General features: G+C 43.0%; 1 protein-coding gene across 5 annotated transcripts in view; it reads left to right on the plus strand.

The window, feature by feature from the left end:
- Window positions 1–15,880, plus strand: part of LOC128686602 (integrin beta-PS) — a 74,079-nt gene that overhangs the window by 5,980 nt on the left and 52,219 nt on the right. For 3 of the 5 annotated variants that reach the window (XM_053773547.2, XM_053773565.2, XM_053773556.2), the window contains exon 2: window positions 5,372–5,567. The exons of 1 other annotated variant lie outside the window; for it this stretch is intronic. In XM_053773547.2, the coding sequence (XP_053629522.2) occupies window positions 5,433–5,567 (135 nt within the window). In that variant the 5' untranslated portion in view covers window positions 5,372–5,432. Of the gene's footprint in view, window positions 1–4,777; window positions 4,901–5,371; window positions 5,568–15,880 lie in introns of those variants that run through there. One more of the 5 variants, XM_053773600.2, reaches the window with a different exon arrangement.

The raw sequence follows: 15,880 nt of genomic DNA on the forward strand, positions 1-15,880 counted from the left end.
TTGCTGATGATACTGTGCTTATGGGAGATTCTAAAGAAAAATTGCAAAGGTTAGTGGATGAGTTTGGGAATGTGTGTAAAGGTAGAAAGTTGAAAGTGAACATAGAAAAGAGTAAGGTGATGAGGGTATCAAATGATTTAGATAAAGAAAAATTGGATATCAAATTGGGGAGGAGGAGTATGGAAGAAGTAAATGTTTTCAGATACTTGGGAGTTGACGTGTCGGCGGATGGATTTATGAAGGATGAGGTTAATCATAGAATTGATGAGGGGAAAAAAGTGAGTGGTGCATTGAGGTATATGTGGAGTCAAAAAACGTTATCTATGGAGGCAAAGAAGGGAATGTATGAAAGTATAGTAGTACCAACACTCTTATATGGGTGTGAAGCTTGGGTGGTAAATGCAGCAGCGAGGAGACGGTTGGAGGCAGTGGAGATGTCCTGTCTAAGGGCAATGTGTGGTGTAAATATTATGCAGAAAATTCGGAGTGTGGAAATTAGGAAAAGGTGTGGAGTTAATAAAAGTATTAGTCAGAGGGCAGAAGAGGGGTTGTTGAGGTGGTTTGGTCATTTAGAGAGAATGGATCAAAGTAGAATGACATGGAAAGCATATAAATCTATAGGGGAAGGAAGGCGAGGTAGGGGTCGTCCTCGAAAGGGTTGGAGAGAGGGAGTAAAGGAGGTTTTGTGGGCAAGGGTCTTGGACTTCCAGCAAGCGTGCGTGAGCGTGTTAGATAGGAGTGAATGGAGATGAATGGTACTTGGGACCTGACGATCTGTTGGAGTGTGAGCAGGGTAATATTTAGTGAAGGGATTCAGGGAAACCGGTTATTTTCATATAGTCGGACTTGAGTCCTGGAAATGGGAAGTACAATGCCTGCACTTTAAAGGAGGGGTTTGGGATATTGGCGGTTTGAAGGGATATGTTGTGTATCTTTATACGTATATGCTTCTAAACTGTTGTATTCTGAGCACCTCTGCAAAAACAGTGATTATGTGTGTGTGTGGTGAAAGTGTTGAATGATGATGAAAGCATTTTCTTTTTGGGGATTTTCTGCTGTATAGTCCTTGTGGCTTAGCGCTTCTTTTTGATTATAATAATAATAATAATTTGGGGATTTTCTATCTTTTTTGGGTCACCCTGCCTCGGTGGGAGACGGCCAACTTGTTGAAAAAAAAAAAATGTAAAAGAAGAAAATTAAAAGTGAATATAGGAAAAGGTAAGGTTATGAGGATAACAAAAAGATTAGGTGATGAAAGATTGGATATCAGATTGGAGGGATAGAGTATGGAGGAGCTGAATGTATTCAGACATTTGGGAGTGGACGTGTCAGCGGATGGGTCTATGAAAAATGAGGTGAATCATACAATTGATGAGGGGAAAAGGGTGAGCGGTGCACTTAGGAGTCTGTGGAGACAAAGAACTTTGTCCTTGGAAGCAAAGAGGGGAAAGTATGAGAGTATAGTTTTACCAATGCTCTTATATGGGTGTGAAGCATAGGTGATGAATGTTGCAGCGAGGAGAAGGCTGGGGGCAGTGGAGATGTCATGTCTGAGGGCAATGTGTGGTGTGAGTATAATGCAGAGAATTTGTAGTTTGGAAGTTAGGAGGAGGTACAGGATTGCCAAAACTGTTGTCCAGAGGGCTGAGGAAGGGTTGTTGAGGTGGTTCGGACATGTAGAGAGAATGGAATGAAGCAGAATGACTTCAAGAGTGTATCAATCTGTAGTGGAGGGAAGGCGGGGTAGGGGTCAGCCTAGGAAAGGTTGGAGGGAGGGGGTAAAGGAGGTTGTGTGTGCGGGGGCCTTGCACTTCCAGCAAGCATGCGTGAGCATATTTGATTGGAGTGAATGGAGACAAATGGTTTTCAACCCTTAAACTGTCCAAACGTAGATCTACGTTTCCACGCGTAGTGCTCCGACCTGGATTTTCTCCTAAGAAACAATGTAAAAAAACGTAGATCTACGTTCGGAACACTACCCAAAAAAACGTAGCTCTACATTTGGACAGTTTAAGGGTTAATAATTGATGTGCTGTTGGAGTGTGAGCAAAGTAACATTTACAAAGGGATTCAGGGAAACCGGCGGGCCGGACTTGAGTCCTGGAGATGGGAAGTACAGTGCCTGCACTCTGAAGGAGGGGTGTTAATGTTGCAGTTTTATAAACTGTAGTGTAAAGCACCCCTCTGGCAAGACAATAATGGAGTGAATGATGATGAAAGTTTTTCTTTTTCGGGCCACCCTGCCTTGGTGGGAATCGGCAGATGTGTTAATAAAAAATAATTAAATAGGGCCCTGTGGTTATGTAGTTAAGTATATGGTATGTACATGCCATCTCATTAATAGTAATAGTCATGGTATTGGTGGGGATTGAACTCGCAGCAATCGTGTCATTACAATTTTACGAGTCATATAAGTAACTAATACAGTAACAAAAATTACTATATTAGATCATGCTTACATTACAATTAATTTTTACAATAAAAGAAATCACTCTCCTCCCTTTTTGAAGCTTCATTCATTAGATATTCTTTAGCTATTCCTAAGCTGATTTATATTATCATTATTATTATTTTTATTCTTTATGGGAAAGCATTCAACCCATAGGGGGTTAGCACTCTCCCATAATGGAGGAGAGGAGGCAATCAGGTTGGACCCCAGGAAGGGGAGGATGAGACTGATTCCTTGCATCAAGAGTCTCTCATTGGCTGGATGCTGGTGCACTGGCTGCAAGTGCACTGTGTCCCTCTCATTATTAGTGCATGGAGGACCGAGCCTCCACCACTTCTTGTGCTGAATAACCCACACAGGGTTAGCACTTTACACAAATATAATAATACTAATTGTACCATGAACCTAGACTTGTCTTTCTCAGTCCTTAGATCACAACAGATTACCTCCCATTTCCTCAGGTGCTGTATCATCCCAACAGCTTTAGCACTTCCCCTAGATACATGTATAATAATAAATTTAATAATAATGAATTCAGGAAGGTATGTAAATAAAGAAAATAAAAGTGAACATAGAAAAGAGCAAGGAAATGGGGGTAACAAAAAGTCTAGACTGTGATAGATTGGCAATCAGACTAGAGGGAGGAAGTATGGCAGAAGTGGATGTATTTAGATATTTTGGGGTATCAGCATATTTCTGGAAAGACAGCAATTAAGTGAAGTTGGTGAATGTGTTTTCTTCTTTGAGCCACCCTGCCTTGGCAGGATGACCCAAGTGAAATTGTTCGTTTCCTTGCAAAGCTTACTATGTGTGGTTTACATATAAAATATTAATTACAAAGAAAGTCACTAGCATGCCTAGGCATTTTGGGCAGACTAATCCTAATTCATACTCTGTACTGGCACAGGTTATGGAGCAGTACATTTTAATATACATTAAGGAGGGGTATTAATGTTGCAGTTTAAAAACTAGTGTAAAGCACCCTTCTGGCAAGACAGTGATGGAGTGAATGATGGTGAAAGTTTTTCTTTTTCGGGCCACCCTGCCTTAGTGGGAATCGGCCAGTGTGATAGAAAAAAAAAATAATTCATAATGATGTAAAAAGTAATTGAAGTGATTATCATTAATTAGATTGATAATAGTGAGGTAGTACAAAACATATAACAATATTACAGTTAGTAAATTTAGTATATAATGGGAATGGTTGTATCCTGGCATGATACACTGTTTCTATTAAAGCTCCTATATTGGCAGAGTATTTCAGGCAAACTTAGGACCAACTTGAGATTAAACTTCTCATTTGATATTTCATTCATGATGACACATTACCAAAACTTTTAGTCCAGTATCTTTACTGGACAAATGGTTTTTAATACTTGACGTGCTGTTGGAGTGCGAGCAAAGTAACATTTATAAAGGGATTCAGGGAAACCGGCAGGCCGGACTTGAGTCCTGGAGATGGGAAGTACAGTGCCTGCACTCTGAAGGAGGGGTGTTAATGTTGCAGTTTAAAAACTGTAGCGTAAAGCACCCTTCTGGCAAGACAGCCCCTCAAGGAAGGTTCCTTGATGTTGGTGAGGGGCTCTTGATTTAGGGAATTGGATCTGTGCTCCAGTTCCCCGAATTAAGCCTGAATGCCTTCAACATCCCTCCCCTCCCCAGGCGCTGTATAATCCTCCGGGTTTAGCACTTCCCCCTTGATTATAATAATAATCTGGCAAGACAGTGATGGAGTGAATGATGGTGAAGGTTTTTCTTTTTCAGGCCACCCTGCCTTGGTGGGAATCGGCCAGTGTGATAATAAAAAAAGAATCTTTACTTCATCTACTGTAGAAATCTCAGTCATTGTAACCTGGTTAATTAATGGAACATTTTTACCAATTCATCGCTTTCAAGTGGGTGCTCCAAAGAATTGTTGCTACCCTCAAAGAAAATGGTTTAGCACTTCCTAATGAATATAATAATAACATAAAATAATTATTATTATACATACTAATATGTTAATGATAATTGCCAGTTCATTAGACAAGTGTGTCTCTTATCATTAAATATGCTTAATTGTAATTTCAAAGTTAATTCACAATTGTGTAACCAACTCATTGTTTTGATTGAAAAAAAAAGTGGAAGGTGCTATTAATAGACAAATGTAAGGCTGTACTCGTGGGAAAAGAAAATGACCACAGCACCTATTAACTTAATATCAGAAATCTAAATCAAAGTGAATGTGAAAGAAAGATTCAATTGTTCTGGTTAGCTAATTGACTTCTTGACTTTATATCAAGAAGTAGATAGATTGAGAGAGATTTTGTTCAAATTTTTAACCCCAGAGTTAGCCACCCAGGATAACCCAAGAAAGTCAGGGCATCATCAAGAACTGGCTGTCTTATTTTCATTGTGGTCCTTCAGTCTTGTCTCCCAGGATGCCACCCACACCAGTCCACTAACACCCAGGTACCTATTTCTAGGTGAACAGGGCTGTATAGTCCTTGTGGCTTAGCGCTTCTTTTTGATTATAATAATAATAATAATAGGTGAACAGGGACAGCAAGTGTAAGGAAACATGCCCAAAGCGAAAGCTTTGGCTACCAGGCCATGGGACACCATCAAAGAATAGATCTGCTGATGAAATGTATTTGGATTAATGTTTTTTTCACATTCCAGCACAGCACCTGTAGACCCAGTGAAGCCAGGCAGTGATGACATTAAGAATATGTTGATTTTGTTGGTGTGCCACTGACATGTAGCAACTCCTTGTATAACATTATGATGATAAATGGACTGATTGGTGTTGTCTCCTTCACACTAAAATGTCATGATTTTATTTCTAATATGTTAATGATGGTCCAAATTTAACCAAAACTTCATCATAAATTCAGTCTCGTATGTGAAAGTTATTTGTGTAATGGTAATGATTTGTTTCAGTCACGTTACAGTAACATCTTCTTCATCAAATAAAACATTACATTCCGAGCAAAATTTGTGCATGATGCAAAGGGTGATTGTGATGGTGATGATGGTGGTGGTGTGGGTAATGTGTGCATCCTACACCCCAGACTGCAACACTCGCAAGTCTTGTGCAGACTGCATCCGCTCAGGCTGCATGTGGTGTGGCAAGGAGGTGAGCTGCTACCTACCTTAGTTATACGTATATACGTACATTTCTTACACCATCTTCCTTCCCTTCAAAATCAACATGTTGCTGAGGGCTCTTGATTCAAGGAAGTGGGGCTACCTTCTGCTTGGGTCAAACCTGATTACCTTCCATTATCCATATGTTGTACGAGTAATGTGACCCTTACTGCATGACCCTTGCCAGTTTAACACTTTATTTTATTTTAATATTGTGACCCTTAATGCCTCTCCATGCATATAATAATAATCACAGTTCATTAGACTTGTCTTTGAAGAATAAACTACTTAATATTTCAATCATTTTAGAGTAAGTATTGAAGCTTTGTTCCTAAGCTAGAAAGTCATTACCACTTGTTTAAAAGAACTGTAATCGTTTTTAATATTCCAGTCGTCAAATTAAGTCATTAGGATAAACAATTTTGTATCCAGAGCTCTTGATCCTTGGATTGATTCTGACTGCTCTCATTTTCCCAGGAGCTGTATGACCCCTACAGGTTTAGCATTTCCCCATAACTGTAATATTAATCCACTTGTTCACAAGTATCCTAGGATGACTTCAATTATTATTGTAGGTAATTATATGTACATGTCTCAGCAACATGTGCATGTTGAGGTGAGTTAGTATGTGTGTTTGTGTACTCACCTACATGTGGTTGCAGGGGTTGATTCACAGCTCCTGGTCCCTTCTCTTCGCTAGTTGATATGAGGTTCACTCTCCTTGCTCCAAGAGCCTTATCATACCTCTTCTTATAGTTATGTATGGATCCTGCCTCTACTACATCACTCTTCAGATTGTGTGTACTCACCTAGTTGAGGTTTGAAGGGTCGAGTCCAAGCTCCTGGCCCTGCCTCTTCACTGCTCGCTACTAGGTCACTTCCTGAACCGTGAGCTTTATCATACCTCTGCTTAAAGCTATGTATGGATCCTGCTTCCACTACATCACTTCCCAGACTATTTCACTTCCTGACAATTCTGTGACTGAAGAAATACTTCCTAACATCCCTGTGATTCATCTGAAGCTTCAATTTCCAACTGTGACCCCATGTTGCTGTGTCCCATCTCTGGAGCATCCTGTCCCTGTCCACCTTGTTGATTCCTCTCAGTATTTTATATGTCGTTATCGTATCACCCCTATCTCTCCTGTCTTCCAGTGTCGTCAGGTTGATTTCCCTTAACCCTCCTCATAGGACATACACTTTAGCTCTGGGATTAGTCTTGTTGCAAACCTTCACACTTTTTCTAGTTTCCTTACATACTTGGCTAGGTGTGGGTTCCAAACTGGCACTGCATACTCCAATATGGGCCTAACATACACAGTGTACAGGGTCCTGAATGATTCCTTATTATTAAGATGTCGGAATACTGTTCTTAGGTTTGCCAGGCATGAGCATAATCATGGGGGAGCGCTAAACCCGTAGGATTATACAGCGCATGTGGGTGGGATGGAAGGTATTCAGACTCAATTCAGGGAACCAGAGCACAGATCCAATTCCCTGGAACAAGAGCCCCTCACCAGCGTCATTTAGTTTGCCAGGTGCCCATATGCTGCAGCAGTTATTTGGTTGATGTGCGCCTCAGGAGATGTGCCTGGTATTATACTCACCCTAAGATCCTTTTCCTTGAGTGAGGTTTGTAGTCTCTGGACCCCCTAGACTGTACTCTGTCTGTGGTCTTCTTTGTCCTTCCCCAATCTTCATGATTTTGCACTTGGTGGGGTTGAACCCCAGGAGCCAGTTGCTGGACCAGGTCTGCAGCCTGTCCAAATCCCTTTGTAGGTCTGCCTGGTCCTTGTTCAATTGAATTTTTCTCATTAACTTCACATCATCTGCAAACAGGGGCACTTCGGAGTCTATTTCTTCCATCATGTCATTCACAAATACCAGAAACAGCACCGGTCCTAGGACTGATCCCTGTGCCACCCCGCTCGTTACAGGTGCCCACTCTGACACCTCACCATGTACCATGACTCACTGTTGTTTTCCTGACAGGTATTCCCTGATCCATTGTAGTGCCTTCCCTGTTATCCCTGCTTGGTCCTCCAGCTTTTGCACTAATCTCTTGTGTGAAACTGTGTCAAATGCCTTCTTACAGTCCAAGAAAATGCAATCTACCCACCCCTCTCTCTCTCTCTCTCTCTCGTCTTACTGCCATCACCTTATCATAGAACTCCAGTAGGTTGGCGACACAGGATTTCCTGTCCATGAAACCATGCTGGCTGTCGTTAAGCTCATTTATTTCTAGGTGCTCCACCACTCTTCTCCTGATAATCTTCTCCATGACCTTGCATACTATACATGTCAATGACACTGGTATGTTGTTATCATGTCTCCCCTGACCCTCCTGTCCTCTAGTGTCGTCAGGCCGATTTCCCTTAACCATTCTTCATAAGACATTCCCTTTAGCTCTGGAACTAACCTTGTCGCAAACCTTTGCACTTTCTCTAGTTTCTTGACATGCTTTATCAAGTGCGGGTTCCAAACAGGTGCTGCATACTCCAGTATGGGCCTGACGTACACGGTGTATAGTGTCTTGAACGATTCCTTATTAAGGTATCGCAACGCTGTTCTCAGGTTTGCCAGGCGCCCATATGCTGCAGCAGTTACCTGGTTGATGTGTGCTTCCAGAGACATGCTCGGTGTTATACTCACTCCAAGATCTTTCTCCTTGAGCGAGGTTTGCAGTCTTTGGTCACCTAGCCTATACTCTGTCTGCTGTCTTCTGTGCCCTTCCCCTATCTTCATGACTACATTTGGCGGGATTAAATTCGAGAAGCCAGTTGCTGGACCAGGTACCCAGTCTGTCCAGGTCTCTTTGAAGTCCTGCCCGGTCCTCATCTGATTTAATTCTCCTCATTAACTTCACATCGTCTGCGAACAGGGACACTTCTGAGTGTGAGTGTGTACTCACCTAGTTGAGGTTGCAGGGGTCGAGTCCAAGCTCCTGGCCCTGCCTCTTCACTGGTCGCCACTAGATCACTCTCCCTGAACCATGAGCTTTATTGTACCTCTGCTTAAAGCTATGTATTGATCCTGCCTCCACTACATCTCTTCCCAAACTATTCCACTTCCTGACTACTCTGTGGCTGGAGAAATACTTCCTAACATCCCTGTGATTCATCTGTCTTCAGCTTCCAACTGTGTCCCCTTGTTACTGTGTCCAATCTCTGGAACATCCTGTCTTTGTCCACCTTGTCAATTCCTCTCAGTATTTTGTAAGTTGTTATCATGTCCTCCCTATCTCTCCTGTCCTCCAGTGTCGTCAGGTTGATTTCCCTTAACCTCTCCTCGTAGGACATACCTCTTAGCTCTGGGACTAGTCTTGTGGCAAACTTTTGCACTTTCTCTAGTTTCTTTACATGTTTGGCTAGGTGTGGGTTCCAAACTGGTGCCGCATACTCCAATATGGGCCTAACGTACACGGTGTACAGGGTCCTGTGTGTGTGTGTGTGTGTGTGTGTGTGTGTGTGTGTGTGTGTGTGTGTGTGTGTGTGTGTACTCACCTAGTTGAGGTTGCAGGGGTCGAGTCCAAGCTCCTGGCCCTGCCTCTTCACTGGTCGCTACTAGGTCACTCCCTGAACCATGAGCTTTATCGTACCTCTGCTTAAAGCTATGTATGGATCCTGCCTCCACTACATCGCTTCCCAAACTATTCCACTTCCTGACTACTCTGTGGCTGAAGAAATACTTCCTAACATCCCTTTGATTCATCTGTGTCTTCAGCTTCCAACTGTGTCCCCGTGTTGCTGTGTCCAGTCTCTGGAACATCCTGTCTTTGTCCACCTTGTCAATTCCTCTCAGTATTTTGTAAGTCGTTATCATGTCCCCCCTATCTCTCCTGTCCTCCAGTGTCGTCAGGTTGATTTCCCTTAACCTCTCCTCATAGGACATACCTCTTAACTCTGGGGCTAGTCTTGTTGCAAACCTTCGCACTTTCTCCTCATTAACTTCACATCATCTGCAAACAGGGACACTTCTGAGTCTAACCCTTCCATCATGTCGTTCACATATACCAAAAATAGCACTGGTCCTAGGACCGACCCCTGTGGGACCCCGCTCATCACGGGTGCCCACTGTGATACATCATTACGTACCATGACTCGTTGTTGCCTCCCTGTCAGGTATTCTCTGATCCATTGCAGTGCCCTTCCTGTTATATGCGCCTGATGCTCTAGCTTCTGCACTAATCTCTTGTGAGGAACTGTGTCAAAGGCCTTCTTGCAGTCCAAGAAGATGCAATCAACCCACCCCTCTCTCTCGTGTCTTACTTCTGTTATTTTATCATAAAACTCCAGAAGGTTTGTGACACAGGATTTGCGTTCCATGAATCCGTGCTGGTTGGCATTTAATACTCTTGTTCCGTTCCAGGTGCTCCACCACTCTCCTCCTGATAATCTTCTCCATAATTTTGCATACTATACACGTCAATGACACAGGTCTATAGTTTAGTGCCTCTTTTCTGTCTCCTTTTTTAAAAATGGGAACTACATTTGCCGTCTTCCATACCTCAGGTATTGCCCAGTTTCCAGGGACGTGTTGAAGATTGTGGTAAGTGGCATGCACAACATATCTGCTCCCTCTCTAAGGACCCATGGGGAGATGTTGTCCAGTCCCATTGCCTTTGAGGTATCGATGTCCCTTAGCAGTTTCTTCACCTCCTCCTCATCTGTATGTATGTCGTCCAACACTTGTTGATGTATTCCTTGCTGGTGTCCCCATCTGGTCTGTCCCCCCAGAGTCCTTCCTGTCTCTACTGTAAATACTTCCTTAAATCTCGTGTTGAGCTCCTCACATACCTCTTGATCGTTTCTTGTGAGTCATTGTGTGTGTGTGTGTGTGTGTGTGTGTGCGCGCACGTGTGTGTGTGTGTGTGTGTGTGTGCATGTGTGTGTGTGTACTCACCTAATTGTACTCACCTAATTGTGGTTGCAGGGGTCGAAACTCGGCTCCTGGTCCCGCCTCTTCACTGATTGCTACTAGGTCCTCTCTCTCTCTCTGCTTCCTGAGCTTTATCATACCTCTTCCTAAAACTACTCCAAAACCACTCCAAACCAACAGATACATATACTAATGCCGGAAAAAAAATCCCCCCCCCAGTACCAACAATACCACCAGTCCGATGACATTCTTCTTTGCAAATATACAGGGTCTAAAGCCAGCAACAAACAACAAAATACCTTTCATCCGTGGACTGCTTGCAGAGGCAAAGGCAATGTTCGCGGCTTTCACTGAGACCCACATAAAGGATCACTTGGACAACGAAATATGGATCCCAGGTTACAACCTATACAGATGTGACAGAGTGAACAGACAAAAGGGGGGGGGTTGGCCTGTACATTGCAGAGTCACTTGTTTGCACAGAACTGCTTAATGCCTCAAATGATGTAGTGGAAGTTTTAGCAGTAAAGGTCGAGAACCAAGACCTAGTCATTGTGGTAGTCTACAAGCCTCCGGATGCAACATCCCAGCAATTCCAGGAACAGCTGTTAAAAATTGACCACTGTCTGGAAAATCTTCCAGCTCCTGCACCCAACATCTTGCTCCTGGGGGATTTCAACTTAAGGCACCTAAAATGGAGGAATATAGCAAATAATATTGTTGCAGTAATAACACCAGGAGGCAGCGCTGATGAAAACTCACACTCACACGAGCTTTTAAATCTCTGCACAAAATTCAATTTAAACCAGCAAATAATAGAGCCTACTCGACTGGAGAATACACTAGACCTCATATTCACTAACAATGATGATCTGATAAGAAATGTCACCATATCAAAAACAATATACTCAGATCACAACATAACTGAGGTTCAGACATGTATGCGTGGAGCCCCAGACCGACATAATGAGACTAGTCACGAGTGAGCATTCACCAAATTCAACTTCAATAACAAAAACAAAGTGGGACCAAGTAAACCAAGTCCTAACCGATATAAGCTGGGAAGATATACTAAGCAACACAGACCCCAACTTATGCCTAGAACAGATTAACTTGGTGGCACTCGATGTATGCACAAGGCTTATTCCTCTAAGAATAAGGAGGAGTAGATGTAAAATAGAAAGAGACAGGCGCTCCCTTTACAGGCGACGGAAAAGAATAACAGAGGCTAAAAGAGGTCAATATATCTGAAATGCGTAGGGAGACACTGGTCAGAGAAATAGCAAGCATCGAACTTAAGCTAAAGGAATCTTATAGGAGTCAGGAATCGCGGGAAGAACTAAAAGCCATAAATGAAATCTAAAGAAACCCAAAGTATTTCTTCTCCTATGCCAAATCAAAGTCGAGAACAACGTCCAGTATTGGGCCCCTACTTAAACAAGATGGGTCCTACACAGATGACAGCAAGGAAATGAGTGAGCTACTCTAGTCCCAATATGACTCAGTTTTTAGCAAGCCGCTAACCAGACTGAGAGTCGAAGATCAAAATTAATTTTTTATGAGAGCCACAAAATTTGGTTAACACAAGCCTATCCGATGTTATCCTGACGCCAAATGACTTCGAACAGGCGATAAATGACATGCCCATGCACTCTGCCCCAGGGCCAGACTCATGGAACTCCGTGTTCATCAAGAACTGCAAGAAGCCCCTATCACGAGCCTTTTCCATCCTATGGAGAGGGAGCATGGACACGGGGGTCGTCCCACAGTTACTAAAAACAACAGACATAGCCCCACTCCACAAAGGGGGCAGTAAAGCAACAGCAAAGAACTACAGACCAATAGCACTAACATCCCATATCATAAAAATCTTTGAAAGGGTCCTAAGAAGCAAGATCACCACCCATCTAGAAACCCATCAGTTACACAACCCAGGGCAACATGGGTTTAGAACAGGTCGCTCCTGTTTGTCTCAACTATTGGATCACTACGACAAGGTCCTAAATGCACTAGAAGATAAAAAGAATGCAGATGTAATATATACAGACTTTGCAAAAGCCTTCGACAAGTGTGACCATGGCGTAATAGCGCACAAAATGCGTGCTAAAGGAATAACAGGAAAAGTCGGTCGATGGATCTATAATTTCCTCACTAACAGAACACAGAGTAGTCGTCAACAGAGCAAAGTCCGAGGCAGCTACGGTGAAAAGCTCTGTTCCACAAGGCTGTCAGTGGAATGCCTTCCAACTGAACAAAAGAAATTAATGGAAAAATAAATAAAGAAATAACTTAGGAAAAATGAGAAATGATTTGAGAATTTTACTTAAAATTTAAATATAATAAAAAAAAAAATGGCCTTCAGTTCTTTTAGTTGGGCAGGAGTAGGTATATTATTATTATAATCATGGGGAAGCGCTAAACCCGGAGGATTATACAGCGCCTGGGGGGGGGATGTGGAAGGCATTCAGGCTTAATTCGGGGAACTGGAGCACAGATCCAATTCCCTAAATCAAGAGCCCCTCACCAACATCAAGGAACCTTCCTTGAGGGGAGGAGTAGGTATAGCCCTGGATAGTTCTGATGTTATTTATGTGGGTTATCCTGGGCAGATGGTAACAATTCGATGTTCTGTAATCTCCTACCACTTGGATGGAGCACAAGTAGAATAGGTAAGGGCCGGTAGTAGTAGAATAATGTTAATAAGTATTATTAACACACGTCTTGCTCCTTTATCTGGCGTCTATCCTGGAAGACCACGCCAGGAACAGAGCTGGTAAATAAGAGAAAATAAACTGGTTACCCATAGTTATGATAATATAACATTTAAGAATTGAAAAGAATGATAAATGCCAAAATCATTACTGGTAACCAGCAAATAAAATAAAGAAACCAACAGTGATACTCCTGGTATATCACCCTACCTGATTAGGAGAAGAGTGGAGGTGAAGTGACTCTCCAAACTTCAACCCACACCAGGTAAGGTCAATATTACCAGGAGTAGAAACTAACAAATCGGACACCAGGAACTAGTTTCGCCCCAGCCCGCCAGGGGGGGGGGTGCACGCGACGTAACTAATGGTTCCTGGTTGCCCGAACAACCTTAACCCCACTTACGCCTACTTTTCCCTCACAAGGCACAGTACTCGCTCCCATCTTGTTCCTCATCCTCATATCCGACATAGACAAGGATGTCAGCCACAGCGCCGTGTCTTCCTTTGCAGATGACACCCGAATCTGCATGACAGTGTCTTCCATTGCAGACACTGCAAGGCTCCAGGCGGACATCAACCAAATCTTTCAGTGGGCTGCAGAAAACAATATGAAGTTCAACGATGAGAAATTTCAATTACTCAGATATAGTAAACACGAGGAAATTAAATCTTCATCAGAGTACAAAACAAATTCTGGCCACAAAATAGAGCGAAACACCAACGTCAAAGACCTGGGAGTGATCATGTCGGAGGATCTCACCTTCAAGGACCATAACATTGTATCAATCGCATCTGCTAGAAAAATGACAGGATGGATAATGAGAACCTTCAAAACTAGGGAGGCCAAGCCCATGATGACACTCTTCAGGTCACTTGTTCTATCTAGGCTGGAATATTGCTGCACACTAACAGCACCTTTCAAGGCAGGTGAAATTGCTGACCTAGAAAATGTACAGAGAACCTTCACGGCGCGCATAACGGAGATAAAACACCTCAATTACTGGGAGCGCTTGAGGTTCCTAAACCTGTATTCCCTGGAACGCAGGCGGGAGAGATACATGATTATATACACCTGGAAAATCCTAGAGGGACTAGTACCGAACTTGCACACGAAAATCACTCACTACGAAAGCAAAAGACTTGGCAGACGATGCAACATCCCCCCAATGAAAAGCAAGGGTGTCACTAGCACGTTAGGAGACCATACAATAAGTGTCAGGGGCCCGAGACTGTTCAACTGCCTCCCAGCATACATAAGGGGGATTACCAACAGACCCCTGGCAGTCTTCAAGCTGGCACTGGACAAGCACCTAAAGTCGGTTCCTGACCAGCCAGGCTGTGGCTCGTACGCTGGTTTGCGTGCAGCCAGCAGCAACAGCCTGGTTGATCAGGCTCTGATCCATCAGGAGGCCTGGTCACAGACCGGGCCGCGGGGGCGTTGACCCCCGGAACTCTCTCCAGGTAAACTCCAGGTATGTATGGTTCCTGCCTCCACTACTTCACTTGCTTGGCTATTCCACTTCCTGACGACTCTATGACTGAAGAAATACTTCCTAACGTCCCTGTGACTCGTCTGAGTCTTCAGCTTCCAGTTGTGACCCCTTGTCCCTGTGTCCCCTCTCTGGAACATCCTATCTCTGTCCACCTTGTCTATTCCCCGCAGTATCTTGTATGTCGTTATCATGTCTCCCCTGACCCTCCTGTCCTCCAGTGTCGTCAGTCCGATTTCCCTCAACCTTTCCTCTTACGACATTTCCCTGAGCTCTGGGACTAGCCTTGTTGCAAACCTTTGTACTTTCTCTAACTTCTTGACGTGCTTGACCAGGTGTGGGTTCCAGACTGGTGCTGCATACTCCAGTATGGGCCTAACATACACAGTGTACAGTATCTTGAACGATTTCTTATTAAGGTATCGGAACGCTATTCTCAGGTTTGCCAGGCGCCCGTATGCTGCAACAGTGTGTGTGTGTGTGTGTGTGTGTGTACAAGTGTTCCACAGGAACAGTTGTTAATGCTCCATGTATCAGAAGTCTTGCCTACAGTGATAAGCTGAAGGCACTAAATTTGCATTCTCTGGAAAAACGTAAAATTAGGGGAGATATGACTGACGTATACAAATGGAAGACTGGAACAAATAGAGTACATAAAGGGTGTTGAAAATATTTAAGAACTCACAACAGTAGATTCAAGTTGGAGAAATTTAGATTTAGAAACCTATAAGGAAGTACTAGTTTGGAATTCGAACTGTAGATGAGTGAAGCACTACCAGGTAGTGTCAATGAGGCAAGAACTTGAGTGTGAGTTACACTTGCTTAGCATGGACCAGAAGGCCTAATACAATACTCCTTCATTGCCATGTTCTTTAGTCTAACCTCTCTTAGGTCTCTGGTTTCCACACGGTCCACACCACTATTCAATCAAGTTTATTCTCTATAAGGATTACAATGTGGGGTTTACAGATTTTGGATATTGTGTGGTTTACATATTATAAAATACTAATTACAGAGGAGGCCACTAGGACACCTAGCATGACTAGTCATTTCGGGCAGACTTAAATTAATTCTTAACTTTAAATTATTACACATTATGGTATTTTTTTTTATATTTTATTGAAAAACGCAATACATAGTTATACATGTAGACAATGTAATCAATGAAACGTATCCATTATATATAACAAAAGAAAACTCCACATTCCCTACCGTAGCACTAA

Source organism: Cherax quadricarinatus, chromosome 1, assembly GCF_038502225.1.
Source record: "Cherax quadricarinatus isolate ZL_2023a chromosome 1, ASM3850222v1, whole genome shotgun sequence".
Taxonomy (NCBI): Eukaryota; Metazoa; Arthropoda; class Malacostraca; order Decapoda; family Parastacidae; genus Cherax; species Cherax quadricarinatus.